Source organism: Cetorhinus maximus, chromosome 32 (assembly GCF_964194155.1).
Source record: "Cetorhinus maximus chromosome 32, sCetMax3.hap1.1, whole genome shotgun sequence".
Taxonomy (NCBI): Eukaryota; Metazoa; Chordata; class Chondrichthyes; order Lamniformes; family Cetorhinidae; genus Cetorhinus; species Cetorhinus maximus.
In genome coordinates, this window is record NC_135910.1 from 9,521,031 (window position 1) to 9,547,551 (window position 26,521).

The 26,521-nt window shown below is 40.7% G+C and overlaps 1 protein-coding gene across 1 annotated transcript in view; it reads right to left on the bottom strand.

Moving 5' to 3' along the window:
* Positions 1-202: 202 nt before the first annotated feature.
* The window catches only part of LOC144671372 (heterogeneous nuclear ribonucleoprotein L-like), a 48,340-nt gene continuing 22,021 nt past the window's right edge, over positions 203-26,521 (bottom strand). Inside the window, exons 7-14 of the mRNA XM_078533241.1 lie at positions 20,597-20,656; positions 17,108-17,424; positions 15,423-15,547; positions 15,127-15,328; positions 13,969-14,026; positions 10,937-10,957; positions 2,897-2,992; positions 203-585 (exon numbers count right to left, since the gene is read on the bottom strand). Of these exons, the coding sequence (XP_078389367.1) occupies positions 539-585; positions 2,897-2,992; positions 10,937-10,957; positions 13,969-14,026; positions 15,127-15,328; positions 15,423-15,547; positions 17,108-17,424; positions 20,597-20,656 (926 nt within the window). The 3' untranslated portion in view covers positions 203-538. The remainder of the gene's footprint in view (positions 586-2,896; positions 2,993-10,936; positions 10,958-13,968; positions 14,027-15,126; positions 15,329-15,422; positions 15,548-17,107; positions 17,425-20,596; positions 20,657-26,521) is intronic.

Genomic DNA, 26,521 nt, shown 5'->3' on the forward strand with positions numbered 1-26,521 from the left:
CATTTATTTTTCAGCTTTCTGTTCTAATGAAATAGCTTGCATCAAGAATGTCATAACTAATTTATTTATTTATTTTTTACAGGTTTCTACTGTCCTACATTTCCAAGAGTGTATGCATGTGTTGAGTCGGCTGTTGCAAAAGGTATACACATATACTATTCTAAGGTATTTTGAACAAATATTACAAGGATTCACAAAGACAAAAAGAATTTTTTTTATTAATACTTTGTAGCTGTAACACAATAGTGTACAGTTCTATGCAGTGCAGGAATCTTCCAATAATTAAACAGGTCCAAGCAGATGCTCGTATACATTAACCACTAACACGGTCACATTCCACATTTCACTAACCATTCATTCTCGGGAAAGCTAAAAAAAAACGTCCTTGCACTGGAAAACATACAAATTTCATCCCATGGGTCACCACACTTTACAGCATTAAAAGGAAACAAAAGCAAAAAAAAAAAACACCTGAAACAAAACTAGATAGGTCAAAAGCAATGATCAGCCTTGTGTCCGTTCCCAGCTCAGGATTCTGTTAGGCAGTCGAGAAACACAGCTTCAACGTGAACAGGTCAGGCCCATCTGTTTAAATTTTGAATTTTCAGAAAATTCAAGCGGGGGAAAAAAAGAGAGACACACTCATCATTAGTCGGCAAGGTGGCCATCAAATTTAACTGATGCTCTATTCTGTAACAATGCATCTCTGTGTAAGTGCATTACTGAAGACCATACCAGTTACCTAGCGAGTGCAGCTAGGTGTGAGCAAACAGCAGAGTGGCTGGTCTCAGGTTTGGGTCTGAAATTCCTAACACAAACAAGGTCTTTGGGCTATTTATATTCCCTCCTACACTCTTAACCGCTGGCTTGACAGACATCTTTGTGGCCAAGTATTTAGCCTCAGGGATCATTTCCAAGCTGTTAACTACCCCTCCAGTATGCTTCTAAACTTTACCAAAGGACTACCACCCAGGCCTCCCGTGATCTATTTCTTCCCTGCATCCCAACCAAGACGCTACAGAATAAGAAAATAAGAAATAGGAGTAGGCCCTACAGCCCCTCGAGCCTGCTCTGCCATTCAATAAAATCGACCCCAATTTCCTGCCTACTACCCACAACCCTCAACTACCATATAGTTAAAAGATCTGTATCTCAGCCCTGGATATATATTCAATGACCTAGCCTCCACATCTCTCTAGGGTAAAGAATTCCAAAGATTCATGATCCTCAGAGAAGGAATTTCTCATCTGCTTTAAATGGGCACCCCCTTATGCTAAAGTTATGTCCCCAGATCTGGATTCCTCCAAGAGGGAAACAGCCTTTTAACATCTACCATCATACTCCCTCAGAATCTCACGTTTGTAATCAGATAACCTAAATTTCTAAACTTCAATACATATAGGCCCAACCTGCTAAATCTTTCCTCATAAGGCAATCTCTTCAACCCAGGAATCAACTAGTTAACTTTGTTTGAAATGCAAGTATATTCCCTCCTTAAATAAGGAGACCAAAACTGTATACAGTACTCCAGGTGTGGTTTCACCAGCAGTGCAGTTCTAGCACGGCTTCCCTACTTTTATACTCCATCCACCTTGTAATAAATCTTCCAACTTGTTGAGGCTCAGTTAGTAAGAGTGGATCAAGACTCAAAACCCAAGCCACCTATCTCATTTGCACACTAATGTTAAGTGTCAGTGCAGTCTCACTGCTCTCTCTCTAGCCAAGGACATGTATATTTTTCTTTTTTTAAATCAGGCAACTCAGCTGAAAAGACTAACAAATGCATTAGGGTACATTCTATGGGTACCACCAGGGCCTTCAAATGGCACATCACCACCACCCCCATCTTCCACCAACACCCGCACTCCCACCCCATGTTAACCTTTGGTGAAGGAGACACCAGAAGTCAATCTTCACTCAGTTCAGATTTATCCACAAAGTGAAACATTACAATTGTATAGCTCCTAATCCTATTCACTACGCCAATGTCAATAAATGTGTCTCTATTTGTGCTCAAATAACGAATTCCCTCCACCTGTTTATCCTTAATTTACACAATTAATGCCCCAAATACCACACTTGTGACCATTTCTCAAATGCAAGATACAACAAGGAACCAAACCCAGCATTCGTTAGCACAAGAGAATAGAAGAGAAATTTGGATGGCTTTCAAACAGTCTGGAATGTCTGGTATATTTCAGTCTAATCGTCTTCATAAAATTCTACATAGAACTTACAGCACAGAAACAGGCCACTTGGCCCATGTCAGTATTTATGTTCCACATGAGGCTTCTCCTACTCTCCATCTAACCCCAATAGCAGACCCTTTCTTTTTTGCCATAATAATTACCTAGCTTCCCTTTAAATGCATCTATATTATTCAACTTACTTACTCATGCCATGTGGTACAAGTCCCACATTCTAATCATTCCAATTTCTGAATTCTTTACCGAATCTGATGTTTATAATATAGTTTTGGACTCCCCCACAAGTGGAACCATTTTCTGTATGTCTACTCTATGAAACTCCTTCACAGTTTCAAAAATATCCATTATGTTATGACTCAGCCATTTCTTTGATAGGGAAAAGAAACCCAGCCTTTCCTGATAGTTATAACATCTCAGTTCTGGTATTATTGTTGTAAATCTGTTTTGCACTTTTCTGGTACCTTTTTTTTGTGCGCTTAAATATCAATAGGCACTCCTTCTCACCTTCCACTGCCTGCATTCAGTAGCAAATTAAATGAGTCAAAGGTTAAAAAATGTTTTAGGTGCTATACATGCACAGGTTGGTCATGATTAAGCAGCAATATCCCAAAATTAATATTTGAGGGGTTCAGAATCCTTTAGGTTAAACATTGCTGTACCAGTTTCATACTTCATCTAAAATAACATACCTGGATTCTTTAGCCTGTAGTGGTTAAGCATAACCAGTGCCTCAAAAGCATCACTCTTCAATTCATATTCCAGGAGACCAGAAGAACTCTTCTCACCTACAAAATGAGAATTTGGGGAAGTTAACGTAAACTTTTTTTTTGATGTGAATTGGTTAGATGTAAACTCCATTTCTGGCATCTTCTAGGAACAAAACAACTGTATATCAAAAAAACTGATGCTCCCAAACAGAAACCTCCCGATTCTAAATCAAAAGTTTTGTGAAATCCAAACAAATAGCAGCCCACTAAATATACCCCTGCATGATGCACCAAAATAGCCCTTTAGTTATTAATCGGTGATGAGCTTCATGTAAGTAGCCAGCAGCCTTAAAATATCACAACTGAATTCTTTCAAGATTCGGCAATTTAGAAGCTTTAGGGTTAGGGTTTCACTGCGCTTGGAATTCAATACATTCAGTTTAAGTCCCCATGGGCAAAATGAGAGAAAAAGGAAATAATGCTCAACTTATCTTTGGGAACCCATATGGGGCTTTAACAATGCCTGCCTTTTTATAGGATACATGGTACATTTTTTCTTCCAGTCCTCCTCAGGTCCCCTCCATAGTCTCTTATTCCAGTACATTGGTGATTATGTCTGTGCCACTTCATGCTCTCTCCCAGAACTAGAAAATTTAATTAAATCCCACTCTCGCAATGGTCCATCTCAGACTCATCCTTTCTTCAACCTCCCTCTCTCTCCCTCCATTTCTGGAAATATTGGTGGACATTGGTGGACAGTCTGAGCCGCTGACTACTACAACTACCTTGATTACACTTCCTTGCTTCTTGTAAGCGCTCTATTCTCCCCGTTTCTCAGCCACATCTGTTCAGACAATACCACTTTCCACACCAGTATCTCCAAAATGTGTTCCTATTTCCTCAGTTGAGGATTCCCTTCCACTGTGGTTAACAAAGCCTTCAACCACGTCTGTTCCATTTCCTGGAGTTCACCACACCCCACCACCTAACCCCCAACTACCCCACACAATCTCTTCCTCTCCCAAGAACCATGACAGGATTGTCTTTCACCCAGAAGCCTCTACATTCAATCGATCATCCTTAGATACCTGCTGCATAATGCTACAACCGAACACATCTTCCTTTCCCCTTTTAGCAATGCAAAAGAGGTAGTTCGCTCTGCGACAAGCTGGCTCACTCTTCCATCACTCATTCCCTTGCCATGCAAGTGCAAGAGATGCAACTGCCCTTTCATCTCCTCCCTTCCCACTGGCCCCAAAATTCCTTCCAGGTGAAATTAGTTATTTACACTTTCATCTTGGCATACTGCTCACGTACTTCGATGCTACTTACAAACATGGTCTCCTCTACATTGCTGAACATCTCTGGTCAGTCCGCAAACATGATTCCAATTCTTTAATTCTCCATCCCACTCCTCCATCCCACTCTAACCTTTGTCTTTGGTCTCTTGAATGGTTCCAATGGTGCTCAATGCAAGTCAGAGCACCCATCTTTCTGCTCACTGTTTTATACTCTTCAGGCCTTGACAGAGGTTAATAACTTTAGATCTAAATCACCACTGAAAATTTTCTCAGACGCTGCTTATGGAATATGGCTGCAGTAGTGTCACTGGGAGTGCAGGTGGTTTGAGCTGGTGTTAGGGGCTGAATGGCTGAGATATTTTGCACCCCCCAGGTCCATCTACCTTTCTCCAGCACATTTCCAGGTCATGGAAGCCTTTTCCTCTTTGCCTGTTTTGGCTCTTTCCTTCACCTCTGCTGTTCTGCTATAACCACTTAACACCACCTCTTAAACATCATCACCCCATTTTGCCTTGGACCATCATCCTTTGTTATTTAATCATTCCTACCTTCCACAAAAGCAAATCTGAAATAAAAACAAGAAATTCTGGAAATGTTCAGTAGATCAGGCAGCATCCATGGAGAGAGAAAGAGTTAATGTTAACCTGTTAGTGTCTGGTCAATGACCTTTGCTAAGCATTTCCAGCAGTTTTGTTTTTATTCCTACCCTTTATCCCAACTTAAGACTGCCCCATTTGTTCTTTCCTCTCTCCCACACAGCTTAAAATTGTTGCTATCTTCCCCCAGTTCTGATGAAAGGTTATCAACTCAAAACATTATCATTGTTTCTCCCTCCAAAAGTGATGCCTGACCTGAACTTTTCCCAGCATTTTCTGTTTTATACACCAAGTTAATATAGATGGCAATTACGGTTTGAAATAAATGTTATCATTTAGCACTTACAAAGCAATACTGTAACACTACCAATCACATGGAAATATGGCATCTGGGAATTTATTCCAGGTTCCAAGCATAAGAAACCAACGTTAACAAAGAATACTTCAGCCCATTGTCACCTGAGTTGTGCCAATTACTTTTACTACTTCACTTTAGTCAATTTTTCTTCATGTTTAAACGTGTTTCCCCCATACAGAAAAAAGTTAATAACTCTCCTTTCCTGCTCCCGAGTTGAAGGTCATTCCCCTCAGACATAAGTTAAGAGCAGCTAAACTGATAGCTCGATAAGATATGCAAGAGTCATTGTAAACAAATCAAGAGTGGGGCAGACAGATTGAATCTGGAGTAGTGAATTAAGTGGTCTCAGCTGGCGTACATGTTAAAGAGCTACTTGAGGTGTCAGCTGTGGCTCAGTTCATAGCACCCTCGCCTTTGAATCAGAAGGTTGTGGGTTCATGTCCCACTCCCGGAAAACCAAGAACTGTGAATGTACTCAAAAGAGTTACTCTCTGAATCGGTGAAGAAAGACTCACTTAAAGAGCTACTTTTAGCCTTAGTGCCTCTGGCCTGAGGAGAGTAGAAATTAAGACTTGGTTGCCAGTGAACTCTTCTGGAGAGCACTCATGTGGACGTTAGAAGGGAATTGAAGCCTTCCATAGTCAAATAGGCTGTCAGCATCAGCTGCATGGCTTGAATCACAGCAAGTGTTAATGTGTTTAGACGAGAAAGGAAGAATGCTGGCTTAAAGAGGGAATGGAATAGGATCTGCTATTAGGTTGTACTAACATATTCTGAATCAGGATTGTCAGCAAAACAGCCTGTAACGTGGGTCTGGTTCTAAACAGGCTCTGAAACTCCATGTAGCTATGAGATAGTAGTTGGAGGAATGCCAAACAGATTTTCTGCTACAAACACTGAAGTGTTCTGTGCATGGAGTATCAGTTTGGAGCCCAATGTTTTGTTTTATTTTGAATAAGTCTGGTTTGACACTCACTTTTCACCATCTAAATCAAAACTCACTCTGCCATTGCCTCAATGGCTCACGTGTTAAACGGCATTCAGCTGGTTTTGCAAAGTTGACTAATCTGAGATGGGATGACAGCAGGTCGTGTACCTAAATAAACCTGCTACTGTTCTCCATTCCATATTACTATCTGGAGAGTCCTGATGGAAAGTGTGCAGTGTGGACAATGTGGGCTGGGATGTTCACCATAGTTAAACAGCTTTCTGAAATTCAACATTCTGAGATGATGAATGATCATTTGGGATGAGCCCCTGGAGCCCTCCCTGTGCAGGAATAATTTTTGTTTTGGAGGAGGGGAGGTAGAGAGATTTGGGCAAATGGAGGAAACAGGAGGCAAATCATTCAGTGTTACAGCAAGGAAGGCAGGGTTACTAACAGTCAATTTTTATTCATAGTTCATCACCAACGGCATTGCTGGAATAACCAAAAGCAGAACTGACTGAAAAATAGTGTACCTATGTTAAGTGGTTTCAACCCACACCTCCAACATCAGGAACATCAAGTGACTTACCGGAGATAAAGGCAGTCAAAACACATACTTTAAACATTTCTGTCTGCCAACATGAAGGTGAGAAAAAGCAGAGTTCTAAGGAAGGTAGTGCTCTCAACAGAATAGTCACTGATTTTAAAAGTGCAGAAGCATATTTTTAACTGCAATTACAGCAGATTTCGTTTCCTTCTTGAACCATTTCTGCAATCTTAAAATTCCACAGATTTATTGGCTTGGCACAGCCAGATTGCACTTAGTAAACAAACTGCCAGATAGGTTTCAAGAGATCAGTTAGAGTCCTTCTTTCTCTAATCATGATCATTATCTTTCACAAGTGATTAAGACAATTCACACAGGCTAGCTGATTTACTAGTATTCCCCTATTGTGGGGAAACACAAGTATGACTTGAAAAATTGGGACTTATATCACTTCAAGTCCTTCTAGTGTTTAAAATGATAGGACAGGGGAGATAGAAACATTGTTTTCTCTAGTTGAGGGATCTGGAGGCCACAGATAGTAGATTAAACATAAGAGATTTAGAAGAGCGAGTGTCATGGCTGATCTGATTAATGGCCTCAACGCAACTATCCTGGCTACCCCAGATATCTTTTGGTTCCCTTGTTAGTCAAGAATCTATCTACCTCTGCCTTAAAAATACTCAATGACCCTGCCTCGATCGCTCTCTGGGGAAGAGAGTTCTACAGACCCATGACCCTCTAAGAGAAAAATAAGCTATTGTTACAAAGTAAAGCTAGTATTTTTTTTCATCTGGGTTAAGCACAAGAATTCCAGGTTGTCTACAACGTTTTATTTCTTTAAGCAGACAGCAGGGAGGGAATCCTAGCTGCTTGGTTTTTTGTTTTGAACAGCATTCAAGTGCTGATTCCCAACTTGCAGATCTTGGTGGTAAACCTGGAGTAAATTTGCTGCATTCACTAATGCCAGCAACACCAAATTTTTAGAAACCACCTCAATGATTGTGTTGCAGTGTGCATCGGAAACCTGCATATTATTCCCTCCCACTCCTGCATGAAACCCAGTACAAAGACAGCTATAAAAACACCCAGAACTCTTGGTTAAAGTCACTGGCAAACATTCTCGCCAGAAAGAGCAGTCCGTGGCAACTAGAATAGTTGCCAACTATTGCCAGTCGTATTTATTCAAAATAAAAAGATATTAGTGAAATTACAAAGTTATGCCACAAAACAGATTGTCTAATGCTTTTAGGGATGGGCATCTTTGTTAGTGCCACCCACATCCCTGTAAAAAAACAGACGATGGCAAACCAACAGTACCAAAAGAGAGCTTTACCTGGTGCCTCTGATAACAGCGCATAGTGTATTTCCATCCATTGTTTGATCTCTACCTTTTAGCCTATTTCGATCCCTTCCCCCCACCCACCCCTACTAGGGCTGACACTTGCTCGTCCTGCTTTCTACCCTTAATGTCATCATTAGCACATTCCACAGCTAATATCACCACCGTTAACGCCCCTTTGTCCTTTTGTCTATGACATCTTTGGCAATCTCTTCTTTGCCTCTACCTATCACTGGCCCTCTATCCAGCTCTACCTGTCCCATCCCCCTTCAACCAGCTTGTATTCCACCTCATTTCTATATTTCTTAGTTCTGATGAAGCGTCATACGGACTCGAAACGTTAACTGTATTCCTCTCCACAGATGCTGTCAGACCTGCTGAGTTTTTCCAGGTATTTTTGTTTTTGTGCAATTAGCAGAGGTGGACACCATTTTGTTCAATGGTAGACGAAGGATGTACATCTGCCCAATACTGCAAGCAAAATGACTGTATGAATCTTCCTCAAACATGGGGAAAAGTACTGTAGCCAGAAAGCTGTAGGAAAGGCCCAGCAAAATAAATAATGGGGTGGGGTCAAGGGTCACTTGGAGCATGGGACAGAGCAGTGCTGAAGCCAATAACCAGTCTGAAGGCACAACACACCAATGAAGCACCTAGCCAAATTGTCCAGCTAAGTTTTTTTGTTAAATTGTACTCAATTAAAATTGATGCATGGAACATCATAAAAATGCCTGGTTTTCGGACACCACTGGTTTTTAGGTAGCCAGATTTGAAGCACTTCTGTAGATTAAGCTGGTAGATATTGTTGTTGGCATAACAGGCCATCTCCCAATAACAAAACAAACTGTACCAGCAATCACTTCGAGGCAATCAGTCAATCATTCTCTACTAACAAGCATCATCTTTGTTGCATTTGACTCAATTAGGTATAGGTTCAAGCCCCACTCAGACTAAACTACATAATCAAAAATTCTTTCGAGTTATCAACAGTCACAGATTGCAACTCATTTGAGTACAATCACAGTTCTTGGTTTCCGGGAGTGGGACATGAACCCACAACCTTCTGATTCAAAGGCGAGGGTGCTATGGACTGAGCCACAGCTGACACCTCTTAAACTACATAATCAAGGGTGACACTCCTGTACAGTACCTGGGGAGGGGTTAATTGTTCATATATTTGGATTAAACTGAGGCCATGTCTGCCTATTCTAATAGACTAGGTAGACTCCAGATCACTCAGCACCAATTAAGGAAAAGCAGTATCTGGTTAACAACACAAAATGCACATTAACTGGTCTTCTATGCAATGGACCTCACTGCAAAAATTACTGCCTTATACATCTATGTAATGAGACTGTACTTCAAAGTACAGTACGTGAAGCACTCTAGAAGCAACAATGCACTTCATATCCATTAAAAAGCTACAAAAAATCATGAATTGAAGTTATTTGTAGAAACGTCATTAAGACATTGAGGTAGTAGTGGGCTGGGACACATCCTCAATCCTTCATGTCCTTTCTTGGCTGTTGTCCACAAGCAGGGGGTTGCCAGTCCCACAGCAGTGCTGGCACAGGCCTAAGCTAACGAGAAACTTCTGAAGCGGAAGCAGAAGTTGGAAAACTTACTGAAATAAAATAAATCTAGTAATTCTTTAGAGTTCTTAGAACTACAATTCCAACAAAGAACTCACCCTAGTCAACTCCTCCAAGGAAAGCATTATGAGAGACGACGGCACTCTAGCAAAGCATTGCATTAGAGAGGGAGCAGAGGATTTGCTGACCTGGCTCTGGAGTTACAGCAATCCTGTGATCAGATTGTGTACAGTCCTGAACAGGTTATATGCCTACGCCTTGTCAAAATCCAGCCATAATTTTGCTATTGTCTGTGAATGTGGTATTTTGTATTATGCGCCGAAACAAAAGTGAGACTTTAGACAAAAGCAAAGATTCAGAGGTGGAAGCCACATTGAGCGCTTTACATTGACTGTCACTGGGGACCACCCTCAAACCCATTTTTTCAGGTGGCATCGGTATGAAAATGTTACTAACAAAAAGCAGTAAGCTTGAACAGCCATTACCATCATCCGTGTCTACCCTCAATGCTGTTAAGCAATCCGCATCCCTTCATAGCAAGGTCAACCAACTAAGCTTGATTATGAACTACAGTTTAGACTTGCAGCGATTGCTGAAACTTGGTTTTCCTCTGATTGGCCTGCAGACTCATTTAACATTGCAAACTTTGACTCGTTCTCGTGCGAAGAGGAGGCTGCACTATAATTTACACCAGGCATCACCTCAAAGCTATACTTAAACGTTTCAGTCCCTATCAATCTAGAAGCGATATAGGCAAGGCTCCGACCTCCACATCTGCCATGATCAATAGCGAGCATGACTATCACCGCTGTCTATTGTCCTCAGAGGTGCTCAATCTCAGCCAAGCAGAAAATCTTAGCTCGATTATAGTTTGGATCCTGGCAGACACTGGAATCGCCATCTTAGGTGATTCCAATAATCTTGAACTTGACACTCTTTCAGATTCAAATGATACAGATAGTGAAATAGCCTACTCACAATCTATCCAGAATAGCATATTTGGAACTAACTTTGGTGATCATCACAAGCTGTTTGAAATGACTTTACCCCTGAGTCAGCAACACTCATTTTGGAATGTATTATGATACCATCCCCCAGGATCCGTGTAAATGCTGGGATGCACACCCTCTACCCATTGGGATGGGAAACTGCTCTTACATCAGTTTTCCAGCCGCGCAGATTAAATAGTTAACAAATAGTAAGTCTTTATTAAGACTCTGAACTAACTGGGTTAAAGCTATATGACCAGCTGTCACCTGTAATCCAACACAACCTACCTGCCCCAAGTAAATACTTCAAAACTCAAGCTCTACCAAAGAAAAAGATAGTAATTAGCAAAAGAAATTGAAATTGGGTCCTACCTTGATTTCCTTTTGATCCAGCTGGAGCAGGTTGAAATATGCCAAAGACCATAAAAGAGAGCACATAATTAAACAAGAAGTTTCCCCACGCGGGTACATTTATTAACTGAAAATCTCAAAAGTCTTTAGAGATTCACTCAATTACAATGTAAAAGTATGATGTGTTCAAGATAATTTTCTGCTGTATATTGTTTCCGGTCCAACGAGAGGACATGCACCTTTGGACCTGATTCTGGGAAATGAGTTGGCCCAAGTGGATCAAATATCAGTGGGAGAGCCTCTAGGGGACAGTGATCATTGTATCATAAGGTTTAGGTTGGTCATGGAAAAGGACAAGGCACAATCCAGAGCAGGGATAATTAATTGGGGGAAAACCAACTTCGATGGGATGAGAAAGCATCGGAGTCAAGTGAGTTGGAATCAAATGTGGGCAGAAAGGACAGTGTCTGAACAATGAGCCACCTTCAAAGGAAAGGTATTGCAATGTCAAGGTATATTCCCTTGAAGGGGAAAGGTAGGACAAATAAATCCATAGCGCCCTGGATGATGAGAGAGATAGAGGTGAAGATGAAAAGGAAGAAGTGTATACAACAGATGTCAGGAGGAAAATACAGTGGAGAATCAGGTTGAATAGAGAAAGACCAGAGAAGAAGTGAAGAAACTAATAAGAAAAGCAAGGAGAGAGCATGAAAATAGGCTGACAGCTAACATAAAAGGGAATCCCAAGGTCTTCTATAAGCATGTAAATAATAAACAGGTGGTAAAAGAAAGACTAGGGCCAATTAGGGACAAAAAAAGGGGACTTGCATGTGGTGGCTCAAGAAATAGCGGACATATTGAACAAGTACTTCGCATCTGTCTTTACAACGGAAGATGCTACCAGGGCTGAAGTGAGAGGGGAGGTAATTGGTACACTAGAAGATTTTACAATTGAGAAGGGGGAGGTGTATCTTTACTTAAAATAGATAAGGTACCAGGACCAGATGAGATGCATCCAAGGGTACTGAGGGTAGAGAGAGTAGAAATTGCAGAGGCACTAGTGATAATCTTCCAGTCTTCCTTAGACACAGGGGAGGTGCCAGAGGACTGGAAAATTGCAAATGTTACACCCCTGTTCAAAAAGGGGTGCAAGGATAAGGCTGGCAATTACAGACCAGTCAGTTTGACCTCAGTGCTAGGGAAACTTCTGGAAACTATAGTTCAGGATAAAATCAATAGCCACTTAGACAACTGCAGGATAATTAAGGAAAGCCAGCATGGATTAATTATGGGAAGATCATGTTTAACTAACTTGCTGGAGTTTTTTTTTAAGGTAACAGAGAAGGTTGATAAGGGAAACGCTGTTGAGTCGTGTATATGAATTTTCAAAAGGCATTTGATACAGTGTCACGTAACAGACTTGAGAGCAAAATTCTAGGTCATGGAATAAAAGGGAAAATAGGCACTTGGATAAGAAATCGGCTGAGCGACAGGAAACGAAGAATAGTGATAAATGGTTGTTTTTCAGATTGGAGGAAGGTTTGTAGTGGAGTTCCCCAGGGGTTAGTATTGGGATTCTTGCTCTTCCCGATATATATTAATGGTCTGGACTGTGGTGTGCAGGGCATGATTTCAATATTTGTAGATGATACGAAGATTGGCAGTGTTGCCAACAGTGATGAGATTAGTCTTGAATTTCAAAAGGACAGAAATGTTGGTGGATTGGGCAGACAGGTGGCAGATGAAGTTCAATGCAGAGAAGTGTGAGGTGATTCATTTTGGCAGGAAGAATATGTTGAGACAGTATAAAGTAAGGCAGAGGCTCTAAACGAGGTGCAAGAACAGAAGGACCTCGGTGTTATCGCACAGTAGCCACTGGAGAAGGCAGGGCATGTTGAGAGAACAGTTATTAAAGCATATAGTATCTTAGCCTTTATTAATAGGGACATTGAGTACAAGAGTAAGGAGTCATAGTCGTAGAGGTCTACAGCACAGAAAAAGTCTACACCGGTCAAACAAGTACCTAACTATTCTAATCCCATTTTCCAGCATTAGACCCATAGCCTTGTTTGCCATGGCATTGCAAGTGCACATCCAAATACTTCTTAAATGTTATGAGTGTTTCTGCCTCTACCACCCTTTCAGGCAGTGAGTTCCAGATTCCCATCACCCTCTGGGTGAAAAAATTCACATCCCCTCTAAGCCTCCTGCCTCTTACCTTAAATCTATTCCCCCTGGTTATTCATCCCTCCACCAAGGGGAAAAGTTCCTTCCTGTCTACCCTATCTATGCCACTCATAATTTTATACGCCTAAAGGTCATGTTGAACTTGTATAAGACACTAGTTAGGCCTCATCTGGAGTACTGCATCCAGTTCTGGGCACCATACTCGAGGAAGGATGTGACGGCACTGGGGAGAATACAGAGTAGATTCACAGGAATGATTCCAGGAATAAAGAACTGTAGCTATGAGGATAGATTGGAGAGGTTGGGACTGTTTTCCCTGGAGAAAAGAAGGCTGAGAGGAGACTTGTTAGAGGTATTCAAGATCCTGAGGGGTACGGACAGGGTAAATAGTAAGAAACTGTTCCCACTCAAAAGAGCATCAAGAACTAGAGGGCACAGATTCAAAATAATTGGCAAAATGAGTAAATGTGATGTGAAGAAAGATTTTCACCCACAAGGTGGTTGGAGCCTGGAACGAGCTTCCTGAAAGGGTGGTGGGAGGCAGGTTCGATCAAGGTGTTCAAAAGGGAATTGGATTGCTACCTGAAAAGAAATAATGTGCAAGGTTACGGGGATAAGGCAGGGGAGTGGGACTAGGTGGGATGCTCTTTCAGAGAGCCAGTGCAGACTCAATGGGCCGAATGGCCTCCTCCTGCACTGTAAAGATTCTGTGACAAAATTTAAATTTGTTCCACAGAGTGTTAGAACACTAACAATTGAAAATTTCATACACCCACCATCATTCCTCACATTTTGAAATCCAAGTGACAAACAACTCTAAAATTAACCCGAGCTATAAAGAATAATTCTTAGAACAAGTCACTTACTTTTCCCACTGAAAAATATAATGCTTTTAGGTTTCTTCACATTAACTTTATCGGATATCTGTAAATAAAATGAAAATTTAGCAGCCTGGCCTCCGCCTGGACATCAACCAAGAAATCAGACGTCTAGAGCAATCACCAAATGTGGAGCAAAAATAAAACTGCACTTCATTCTCCTCATCTACTCAGTAGAAGCGCCACTTGTTAAATGCCAGTAACCTTTGCACTCCAACTACTCTCCTGGAGCAGCAATTGGTCCATTTTAGGAAGTGGGCAAGGAAGAGAAAGATTTACCTGCGAACAGCTCATGGATTGCAGAAGTGTGAACACAAGTTCCACCAAATTGGAAAGTCAGAGCATCAAAAGCAGATAAAGACTCAAAAGTTGTAAGGATGTGGCCTACAACATAGACTCGTTCCAGAGTCCATGAAATCTCATAGCTTCAGGTCAAACAAGGCCAGAAAATTTCCTGATAACTACTGCTTGTCTCCTTGTTGAGCATCACTTAAAAGTTCCAAGAGAAGCAAAGGCATAAAATATACTTGGGGTCTATTTTCCCACGTTAAGGGGCATATACTATAAAATCTTGGATCTAAAAGACATCGGTTATTCATTATAAAGTACAAATATCCATCCCTCCATCTACAAACACTGAAACAGAGCATGATAAACACAAAAATCTCTCTCCAAGATTAGTTTTGCGATAACAACTGTTCTAGCAGCCAATAAGTACACCAATACTTAAAATACGCCAGTGAGAAAACTAGGGTTGCGGATCTTTAAGAGTTCTCCAGAAGGCTGTGAATACTAAGGCATCAAATATGCTCAAGACTGAGATCAACAGATTTTTAGGAATTAAGGCAAGAGATATATAGATAGAACTCAAAAGTGGAGTTGGTTTAGAAGATCAGTCATCATCTTATTGGATGCCAGTGCATGTTTGAGTGGAATGTGGCTACGCCTGCTCCTATTTTGTGTGTTCTTAAGCCTTAGTAAATAGCACAATGGGCTGTGCACTGTTACACCACAGCAGAGGTTGGGGAACTTCAATTCTGTGCTACATGACATCAGCAGATTTGAGAAGAAGGTATCACTAAGTAGATGCCTGCTGCCACCACAGAAGAACGGAGATACCTCAGAAAAAATATATTAAATACAAACCTGATGGAATATATCTTCTGTAATGGCTGGAGGAGCACTGAAGAAATGTAGCATGTTGTTGGGCTTTTGGATTCGATTTTTGGCAGCTTGTTTCATATTTGTGAACCGGTTGTTTCGGTTAGTTGAGTAATCCTTGAAACTACAGGAGCCATCCTCTAACTCAAATGACTGGCCAGGAACTATAACCTTCTGTTTCGATACACTACAGAAAGGGGAAAACAAACCTCAGCAACACACACTCAAACACCAGGCGAAATTACTCGGTCCAAGAACCACAGACAGCACAGTTCTCTTACCACACGTTTATATGCTGGTCAAACAGAAAGTTTTCGGTGTTTAGGCATGTGAGGGCGCGGTCTACTGCAAATCCATCTCCCATCTCCACCATGGCAGCTCCAGGTTTGCTTTTTAAGAATTTAACCTACAGAAAGATTTATAGTCTTTAATGCACAGGTGAATATTTTTTTAAAAGCCTAGAACTGGAACTCTGGTGGTCAGAATCCACCATTTTTTTTTTGTTGTGTGCCGCCTATTCTTGGTAAATGCATAGTACTTCTAAACGTTGTTGCATGGCTGTGTATACGCAGTACCTTAAAGGGGAGCACTTGTGTGCAGTAACTTCCAGTTTGCTGTACAGCCACACAGCTTAGAGTGAACATTGCTGCTGGTAGTGATGCTATCAGCCATGCTATACCACACCTTGGGAGGTGAGAAAAAGATCAGGAATGAGAGAGCAAAAGCTGACTTCAGGGCTCTCTCAATGTTTGGTCAATATTTATCAACTAACATTAGCAAAACAGATTACGTGGTTGTGCAGCTCATATCTGTTTTTAGGGTCTTGCTGAGGGCAAATTGGCTGCCACATTTTCCCAACCACACTCAACAATAACTACACTTCAAATGTACATCTGTCACAAATTTACTCAAAATCACACATGGGATCAATATATAGACTGAGGTTTACAGCACATAAGGAGGCCATTCGGCCCATCATGTCCACACCAGTCAACAAAGATCTGGCTACACTAATCCCATTTTCCAGCACTTGGCCCATAGCCCTGGAGGCTATGGCAACATAAGTAAATATCTAAATACTTATATGTTACGAGAGTTTCTGACTCAACCACTCTTTCAGGCAGTGAGTTCCAGACTTCCACCACCATCTGGGTAAAAAAATTTCCCCTCAACTCCCCTCTTAGTCTACCTCTTACCTTAAATCTATGCCTCCTGGTTATTGACCCCTCTACTAATGGAAAAAGTGCCTTCCTATCCACCCTATCTATGCCCCTCATAACTTTATACATCTCTATCAGGTCCCCTCTCAACCTTCGCTGCTCCAAGGAAAACAACCCCAACCTATCCAATCTTTCCTCATAGCTCAGACTCTCCAACCCAGGCAACATCCTGGTAAATCTCCTCTGCACCCTCTCCACTGCAATCAGACCCTTCCAATAGTGTGGTGACCACAATTGCACGCAGCACTCCAGTTGTAGCCTAACCAGCTCTTTATACAGTTCCAGCATAACCTCCCTGTTCTTGTATTCTACGCCTTGGCTAATAAAGGCAAATATCCCATATGCCTTCTTAACCACCTTATCCTGCTACCTTCAGGGATCTGTGGATATGCACACCAAGGTCCCTCTGACATTCAGTACTTTCCAGGGTCCTACCATTCATAGTGTAATCCCTTGCCTTGTTAGCCCTCCCCAAGAGCATTACCTCACACTTTTCCGAGTTGAATTCCATTTGCCACTGCTCTGCCCACCTGACTGACCAGACCATTTATATATTTTGCAGAATTTATGGCAGCTTTCTGCACTTATGAATTGAGATGTCACAGCAGTCCATCAGAAATGGCAATGCAGTTTTAAGAGCTTAAAGCCTCAAAAAAAAAAGGGGCTATAAAGTTTAAGAGCAAATCACAATTTTTGACTTTTTTTTTTAAAAAAAGAGCCATACATCAAGATCAGTGCAAACATACCTTATGCACATTGCCATAAAGACAGAAGATATTGAACACCTTGTCTGGGTTCATCCTCTTAGTATCTAGCCCATAAACAATCAGTACTGGACTATCAGCCAGAGGACCGTAATCAGCATTTGGTAGAGGTGGTGGTGGCGGTGGCACTGGAGCACCATACTGAGGTGTGTAGCGCCGTGAAGGTGGACCCCTACGAGGACCTCCCACTTGAGGTGGCGGTGGTGGAGCACCCATTCCCCTGTCTTCATAATGATGTGGTGCAGCGTAGTCATCATCATCGTAAAAGCCGTGGTATGTTGAAGGAGTGTAGCCATGACCTGTTCAAAGCAAAACAAAAGCATGGTCAGAAACACTACTGAAGCAAACAAAAGAAAATGCCAATTTAGGATAAAATCTCAGCTGGTCTTGTCCCTTTAGGCTGGTTCTTTGAAACAACATGGTCACTTGCATCAGTCAATAACTGCACCTAAATCAGATAGCCATGCATTCAAGCCCCACTCCAGATCACGGATACATAACTATATTGATACCAAGTACTGAGGAAGTGCTACATTGTCAGGAGGTGCATAAGCATGGGCAGGTAGAAGATCCCATGGTGCTTTTTTATTTTAAAGAAAAGCAGGAAACTCTTGTAGGCAACATCTACTTCTCAACCAATTAACTGGTCATTGATCTTGCTATTTGTAGGAAATGGAGTATAGACTGGTTGCCTTGTGCCACACCCAGTACAGGCTTGAAGATATTACAAATTTTAAAGCTATATTTTATAAAAGTGAATACAAAAGCTGTTAAGGTGGCTGCAGCATACCATGTGACTTCTGACATTTGAACTGCAGAGTTTGACATCAGGACATGATTCACAAACAAGGATAAAGAGTCTCAGGGAACAGATTCTCTAGGCTGAGAGCTCACGGAACAGTCAGACGTCCAACATCTCCAGAGGCCAGGTTTGATCACCTTTGGTCTGCAGGAAACCAGGTTTTGAGTCTATTGTAATAGTTATCAAACTAATGGTGTGAGTAATAAACTTACATTTGGACAACACAGCTGAAACCACAAGGAATCATTTATTCGGGTTTAAGAGATTTCATAAGAGTTTGAATAGGCACGTGTGTGAGGGAGAATGGGTGTAGCACGAGTCTGAGCCTGCATCTGTCTCTTAAATCATAGATTCATATTGCACAAGAGAAGGGTCCTGGAAGCTGAGTCATTGAGCATGTTCAAGACAGTAATTGATGGATTTCTAAGATACTAATGACATCAAAAGATACGGGATAGCATGGGTAAGTAACATTGAGGTAGGCCATCAGCCATGATCTAACAATGGCGGAGCAGGTTTGATGGGCCGCATGGCTTACTCCTGCTTCCATGTTCCTATGTATGTGGGAGTATGCTTTAATGCACAGGAAGGTATTTTGTTCATTCCTATGAGATGTTGTGTTTTTAAACCTCTGGGGCAAATGTGGAATAATAAATAACCTTTATTTTTAAACCCACAAAAAAGCTTGCTGCTGAAGTGATTTAAATTGGAATAAATGCTGAAGGCAAGAAAATACACACCCCATATACAAAACATGTAAAATCTCTCTGTGGCATTTGTCTATGTAATAATGTTTGTACTTTAAGAACAATTCATTTGCTGCAAAGTGTTTTGGGGTGATTGGAGGACACACAATAAAAACACGTCCTTTCTTTTACATCAGAGCTCTAACTGATCATCTGTACCCTCTTCTGATCACCAAGCATATACGACACCCATCTGGTTAGAGCATCAAACAAAAATCCCACACCAAAAATCTAGTGTTTAGGTTAAAATAGCTAGCTATTTAAAAGTTGTAATTAAAAATCTGAACCATCCTCAAACAATTAAAATTTTGAATTCCAACTAAGTTTTAACTAAGATGAAGGCCCAACCTCCCCAACAAGCTCTGCAAAACTCTGCGACAAAATATTTTGAAGGAGTTATTTGAGATACAGAAGTTATTTGAGATACAGACTCAATCTTCCACAAATCAACACCAGTATCCAACTGTTTTTTTTTTAAAAAAGGCCCTTTTATACAGTATAATGGAAAATTAAGAAAGTTTAACACAAGGGTACTGGTAACCTTTTAACATAATATTTTTGTGAGACATCGAGTAGAGACCAAAACAAGCACTTTGCCTGGGGAGCCTGCAGTGGGGCCAGTTTAGACAGCCACTGACTCTTAGGCACATAACAGCGTGAGGAGAAAGCACACCCCATTCTTTCAGATTTATTCAATATTAAACAGATTCCTGAAAATAAATACATTTTTTGTCAAAGCTTTTCGTCTTGCACTCATCAGGACAATTCGCAAGAAAATACCAATGTCAGGAGAAACAATATTTTATACTGTATGAGAAGTGTGTGCTGATTGGTTGACAAGTGGTCTCCGATTGGTAGAGGTGTTGCAATGGGGAATGCACCAGTGGATGGTGACAGACTGTTAACTGCCAAGCATTGTTTGAAATTTAAACCAGGCAGCTTGGAGACATTGCCCTGGGGAATGAACCTCTTTAAAGAAAAGCAATCTCTGACTACAAGACAGTACTGCCGAAAACAAACCTCAAAACAGGACACATCAATTACCAGTAGTGTAGCAATGCATTCATAAGGCCAGTGAAGTCACCTTGATTTTTTTTTTTGCTTTTGCAGGTGGATAGCTAAAGGGAAGCATTAAAGCAAAACAGGATCAGTTTTTGATCAGCTTTCAAAATGGCTTCCTTCCTACAATGGCGTGGCGATTTTCTCCATTAAGCTGCAAGCGCTCATACGTTCAATCCTTGCTTTAAGACAAGATAGCATATTCCATTCCCAACCACAACCACCCCACATAATGAAAAGTGGCCTTCCATATATTGTACATTACAGCATCAGCAGTTTGTGTAACAAAGCAATGTGCCACACAATGTTTTTTCTTCCCCTGCAAATATTCTGCCAAGACTTCAGAGTAGCTAACACCCATAGCTAAAAATGGAGACGAATGCAAACCAATTGTTAATTCTATTACAGTATACAAATCATTTGGAAGGAGAACAATTTCAGAACATTGTGGGGTTCAGACTGAAAAGAGAGCTTGAGTTTCAAAATGCACAAGTTTAAAAGATTTTATGTGGAACTAAGCTGTTGGTATAACACATGGTAGGGCCGTGTGCAAGATTTCATCCAGTGAGATTAGCAAGTCCATCCACAGTTGACAATGATACAAACTAGCACATCATTCATCAATCACTCCCCCATTTTCTGCAACATGAGACACAGGCAAGAAATATTGAATGTGACTTTATTCAGTACAAACAGATTTATTCCTCTCCCAGTAAGGAAAGGAACAATTAAAATGCAGGCCTGGGACTCAAGTCTCTGGACTTGAATCTAAAGCTCTATCCTGAGTGCTGGGTACGCACACATTTTAAATTCAAGTTGAATTCAAATTGGAGAGAAGGATTTTTTTCATGCACTATTACTCACCAAAGCTAGATGGAGCATCGCCAAGCAAGGCAGGCAATCTTGAGCGTTTATTTGAAGGCTCTGAAATAGAAGCAGAAAAAGATCTTAACGAACAAATCTCATTTGGCATGAATAAAATATAAAAAAATTGTTACACGAGGTCCCACTTTCAGAACTAGATTAAGTAGCTTTCCCCAAGCATGTAATACTAAACAGAATTATTAGAAGTCAATTTAAAAAGTATATACAACAAAACCATAGTTTGCACAAAGGAAGACAGAACTAATACATAAATGAATCTACTTACAGCAGTGCTAGGGCACAAGGTCCAAGTGAACATTATCTTACCACTTTTATGCCTCAACAGCAACAAATGGCAGTTTGAAAGATGGTTCTCCATCAAACATACGGTTGCAAGCAGATTCGACACAGGCTTGAAACTTCAATCCTGCATCATACATTTTACAGTAAATGAACACCATAGAAGCAAAAGATTACAATTAGAAAGAATTCTCTACACATCATAGTTCTTTATTTGCACTTTAAAGCTTACAGCACACAGATGAAATTACAGAAGAAACACATTTTAACACTGAAAGACTGCAGGTCAGAGTGTGTGAGAAGTGATTTAAGAAAAGCTGTTCTTCTGTGTTTGAGCCCTCAAGTAGCAGCATTCCCAACACGCTGTTGGTTCATTTGGAAGTTTGTGTATACATTTTCCGCATTGGTGTCCATTGTATACAAAGTGAGCCGTGTCTACATATTTCCTTTTAAACTAACTAGTGAAGATAGCTTATGCAAATGCAAATACTCCCATAGACAGCAGACACTGTGGGCCATGTTTCAGAACAGGTTCCAGAAAGTATAATAGAATTAGAAGCTTGATAATGTATCTGTGTTGATGGTTGACTGATAGTACATCATGAATAGGTCCAACAATGATTAAACTTGGCCAGTGACCATATCTGAAATAAGTTGTTGAATTCAAGTTCAGCCAAACCAAAACTGCAAGATCAGTGCTTTGGGAAGAAGTGAAATGGGCAAGTTGACTCAACAGGATCAATGCCGTGTCTGTAATTAGTTTATTTTAGTTGGGACAGCACCAGATGGTCTGACACTTAAACTTCAGCATCTGTTGGGGAGCAGGAAGAATATTGATCAGGGGTCTTACTCACCATTTTTGCCTCTGCAACCTCTGCTTGAAATTAATAGGTGTTGGGCAAGGACAAGATGAGGCTTGGCTGCAATGCCCATGCAGTTGAGTAGCCTGCTGACATTCATGGTAGCCTTCAAGGCTCAAAGGCAAATAGCTACTTGGGCAAGATACACAAGTGTACTCCAGAGTGTACCTGAGGCTAATACAGAAGTAGGAAGCAGAAAAGTGGAAGGAGAAACCTATGCCTCAAGTATTTCCCTCCTAGGCTTAAAAGTTTTATGTTGCAAACAAGAAAGGGATTTGGCCCACGAGGGGATACTTAAAAGAATTTTCTGAAGTTATTACAGATGAGCCACTACCCCCACTATCCAAATATCTTGTATATTTATATAAATGAGGCAAAATATTGAAGTAAAAAATCTCATTACATCAATAAATCAATACCATGAGGGCATGTTATTAAAAATGGGTTTAGCATTTCTTCACATCTGTCTTCGCTCTAATGCTCCCCAGCCTCCCAATACCCTTTAGATGACTTACAGGGGTATACCAAGTTTGCCCAGTTAAGCCTATGTTCTCCACTACAGGGCTCAAGAACCACATACCTGTCAAAAGTTCTATATTGGAGGTTCACATGCCCTGAATGTTTGCTGAACTACAGAATTCAGCTCAGACATTGAATGATCACTGTGCACACTTGTCTGTGTAGTTTAAAAGAAGTTACATAATCTCTTAAAGCATCTCAAGACAGAAATTATTCAGGGCCAAATTTGGCATTATAAATGCATAAATAAGAGTCACTAACTGGCTGCTATCTCAGAAATAGAACCCAAAGTATCTGACAAGTTACATATACAGATTCCAGGTTCCATTTCATGTGAGGTTCTCCCCCTCTGTTTGACCTTGCAAAACACTTGAAAACTATATGGTTCCATTTAAAACAATAAGGGCAGTATAATGCTCAAAAAACAAAATCTGTCATTAAAAAAAATGGAGAAAAATGATCCTGGAGATCAATCAAGGTGTTGCTGATGTAGAAAAAAAACAGCTTAATACATGCAATTGCCAAGAGAAAAATCCAGGATTGAGAAAAAATTCACCCCTGCACATACGTGACCATGGTATAAATGAATCACAGCGATTTAATCTGTATAAGTCAAGGAAACTCATGGAACAGAACAGCTTAGTGAAAATCTGGCAAAGTATTTGGGACTTGAGGTGACAGTCACTATTCAAGGCATGTATAGAGAGACAGAAATGCAATGTAAAACCCACTAGTGCCACCGTGAAAGGAAAAAGTGCATCTAATTCTATGGGACTATGTTACTATGTTTCTCTTATGCAATGTTATCTTGAGATGCACAATGTACAATCTGATAGAAGAGCTGCCACTCCCCAAATCTGAGCTACATTTCGTTTGCTGAAATTAGGTCTAAATAGGAAAATCAAAGTCCTTATAAGTGTACTGCATTTCTCAAGAGCATAGATTTGGAAAGGTTAATTTTAAGGCCACCTTTACATCAGTCATATCAAAATGTCACCCTTATTCTTTATAAAGAAGGATGAGGCTTCTCAACAAAATACTGCTGGCCTCAAAGCATTACAAGGTCATGTACTTCTCTCCCATTCCTCCCAGCAAAACAAAGCTTCTCACCAAGTATGACTCACACAACAACTTGGCTCCACTGGCATCAATGACCTTCCCAATGCCCTGCCCTTGAGATCTTACTATGTGACAGTTGAGAAAGTGACAGTGCAGGAGAAATGATGAAGAAAAATCCCAGTCCAGTCCTCACCATATATTTCTGACAAATCAAAATGGGCTTACAGCAGCTTTCCTTAATCCACAGCATGGGGACACTAAACTGTAGCAACTCCCACTACTTAACTCAAAGAGCAAGAATCATGCCCTTCATCTTCTCAGTCAGTAGACAGTGTGCTGCTGGGACAGTAGCATAAACTGGAGCACACAGACATTACTATTGTGGTAATTTATTTCCCTGTCATCCCCAGCACAAATTCTTTTTCATCTGGCACTTGTCCCATACAAGCACAGGAGATGCAACACCTGTCCACTGATCAGAACCCCTAACACTGCTTCTGGTGAAACAGCAATTTACACGTACTTCATCCAAGTCAGTATACTGCATTTGCTTCTCTACACTGGGGAAACTGGGTGCAGGTTAAATGAGTACTTGAACAATCCTGCTGTCTGCAGGTACAACTAAACTTTCTGTCCTTTGCTATTTAAACTTACCATCCCACTCTTACCCATGACCACCTGATTCTTCCAATGAAGGTCACACAAGTTCGAGAACCATCACTAAATCTTTACATAGGAGCATCCCACAACCTCAGACTTTAAATATAGCTGCCTTCCTAACTTGGGTGGGATGGTTACCAGCACTGATATGGGTGTGGAGGATAGCCAAGCAGGTCAACGCCTGGGCTGTGAATTACTGAAATACTGAAAAGTCATAAGGGCTTGAAATGTAAGCTGTTTTTTTTTTCTCTCCAAAGATGCTGTTAGACCTAAGTTTTTGCAGCATTTTCTGTTCTTGTTATTGAAATACTGTGTTGGCAGGGTTGGCACCCTTGGTGTCAGTCTGTTTTTCCCCACCTGCCCTACCCCCAGATGATTAGAATCTCCTCTGCTTTGCCAATTTATGCTACTCTGCCACGTGCCCCTCTCTCTGCCCCTTTTAACTATTCCCACTCTCACATTTTTGATTTCTTTCATTATGCCTCCCATTGTCCCATGCTTATACCACTTCTCACATCTAGCTGTTACCAATTTGCCATATAAACATTTTGCATATCAATCTATTTTTCCTGTGTGTGTCTGTGTTCTCCTTTTTAAATGCTAGTCCTCTGACAAAGAGTGAAAGGTTGAAAAACGAAAGTTTTGTTTCTTACAGATGCATCCTGTCTACAGTTTTTTTTTTGTGTTAATTAAATGGGTGTTGCAGCACTATTTTTACACACATTTCAGATAGCATGGAAATGCCTAAACATCAGCTTAAAACTTATTTCCAGCAAAATAGTAGCCAGCTGTTGTAGTAATGGAAGAATTGTTTTGTGCACCCTCCTTCCACATGGACATTCAAATAGGACTTCCAAACCATAATTCTCAAACTACATTGTATAGAACGACTTGCTGCCTGAAGTGTCATACAAAAAGTTTACAAAAAAATTAAATCCAGTGAGAAAGCAGCCAGGGTTTTATTATAGTTCCAATTATTCAGTTTTTTAAATATTTAATTGCCCTTGAGCTCTCCTCACGTACTCTTAGCACTGACTGTGGCTCATAGATGATATCAGAATGACTTCTCTTGCAGAGGCGACTGGTTCTGGCTGTAGAATGCTCTGCCCAGTGGAAGGAACTGGTATCCTTCATAGATTCTGTATGATTGAAGTACTTAGTGGAAGATAGAATGCGGACTTTCAGTGCACATCAGGTTGAGCGAGAAAGTGTCAAGTTTTTTTGAAGCTAATGGGTAGAAAAGGCTTTGGAGAGGAATGATTTCAGTGTCTTCACCTTGTTAGAGGTTGGTGAGCAAGATTATAATGTAAAACAGGGCATATTTGAGGTGACATTATTCAAGTATTTCATGGTTGACAACTTGACGAGCTTCCTCATTCATTGTGTTTTCTTGTGAGTACAGTGATCACATGGATTGTCCCTCTCACCCTCCTTTTGCACAGTACTAGCTACGTGACAACTTGTGCGTGCAGTCCACGTCCAGCGATGGTAACGATCATCATTGTAAGTGTGTATAGAAGTGAACATCTTGTGTTGTAGTCAGTGAAAAGAGACTGTTCAGAAAAAGCTGAAGGCTCGTTGTACGCAAAGGATAAGCTTCCAGCAACCTTCAATTTCTGGTTAGCACACTAGGAATGGCTGGCTCTTTTAAAAAGATCCAAGATTGAACACAACAATCAACATAAACAAACCAGAAACCATTCTAGGATCTTGTTTCTAATTGCCAGGAGGTTTTCAGTAAAGGAATATAGGATTTACAATATTAAAAGGGACACTACTGCTATGCCACAAATATCTACCACCTTAGTTTATAGCAATGAAATAAAGCTAATAACAGCAAACAGAACACAATAGCTGCTTAAATCCCATTTATCAGTCTTCCCAATCTCTATATTGACAGAATTGCCAGTTGATTGAAATTAAAGAGCAGTGAAAACAAGGTGATCCAACCCTAGAGTATGTGGCACACTCCTCTATGCAGAGAAATGTTCAACGTGGCATTGAGATGATTTTGCTCGCTGAAAGAATCAATCTAGAGGAGATTTTAAAAAAATTAAACAAACACCGCTGTACAATCAGTACTATTGTGGGAACATGAAGAGCAAGAGAGGGAAAAATGAGAAACTGAAGTCCGTTATTCATTCCTGAGAAAAATCACCTAAAATTAAAAGATGTTTCTGTAATGCCTCAGCTTGTACATAGTAAAGGACAGACATGAAAATATCATACATACATTAATTGATAGGTTATATTTTCAGTTCAGGATTCTTGAAAACTACTGTCTATGGGTTAAGTGTGCAGAGTATTTACACTTTGAATAGCAATGAGGTGACAGGTTAATGCGCTTACAAATTTTGAACAAGAACCTGGAATCAATGAGGAAATTGCTGCCCAGATTTGGTGAAAAGAAGCCGAGGAAAAGCTGAGGTGATATCACTCTCAGGCTCACAAAATGAGCTCCCCTACTTCACAGTACAAGGACAGGAAGATAGGAACAGACGCTAGCCAGATTGCTAGTCATTAAATA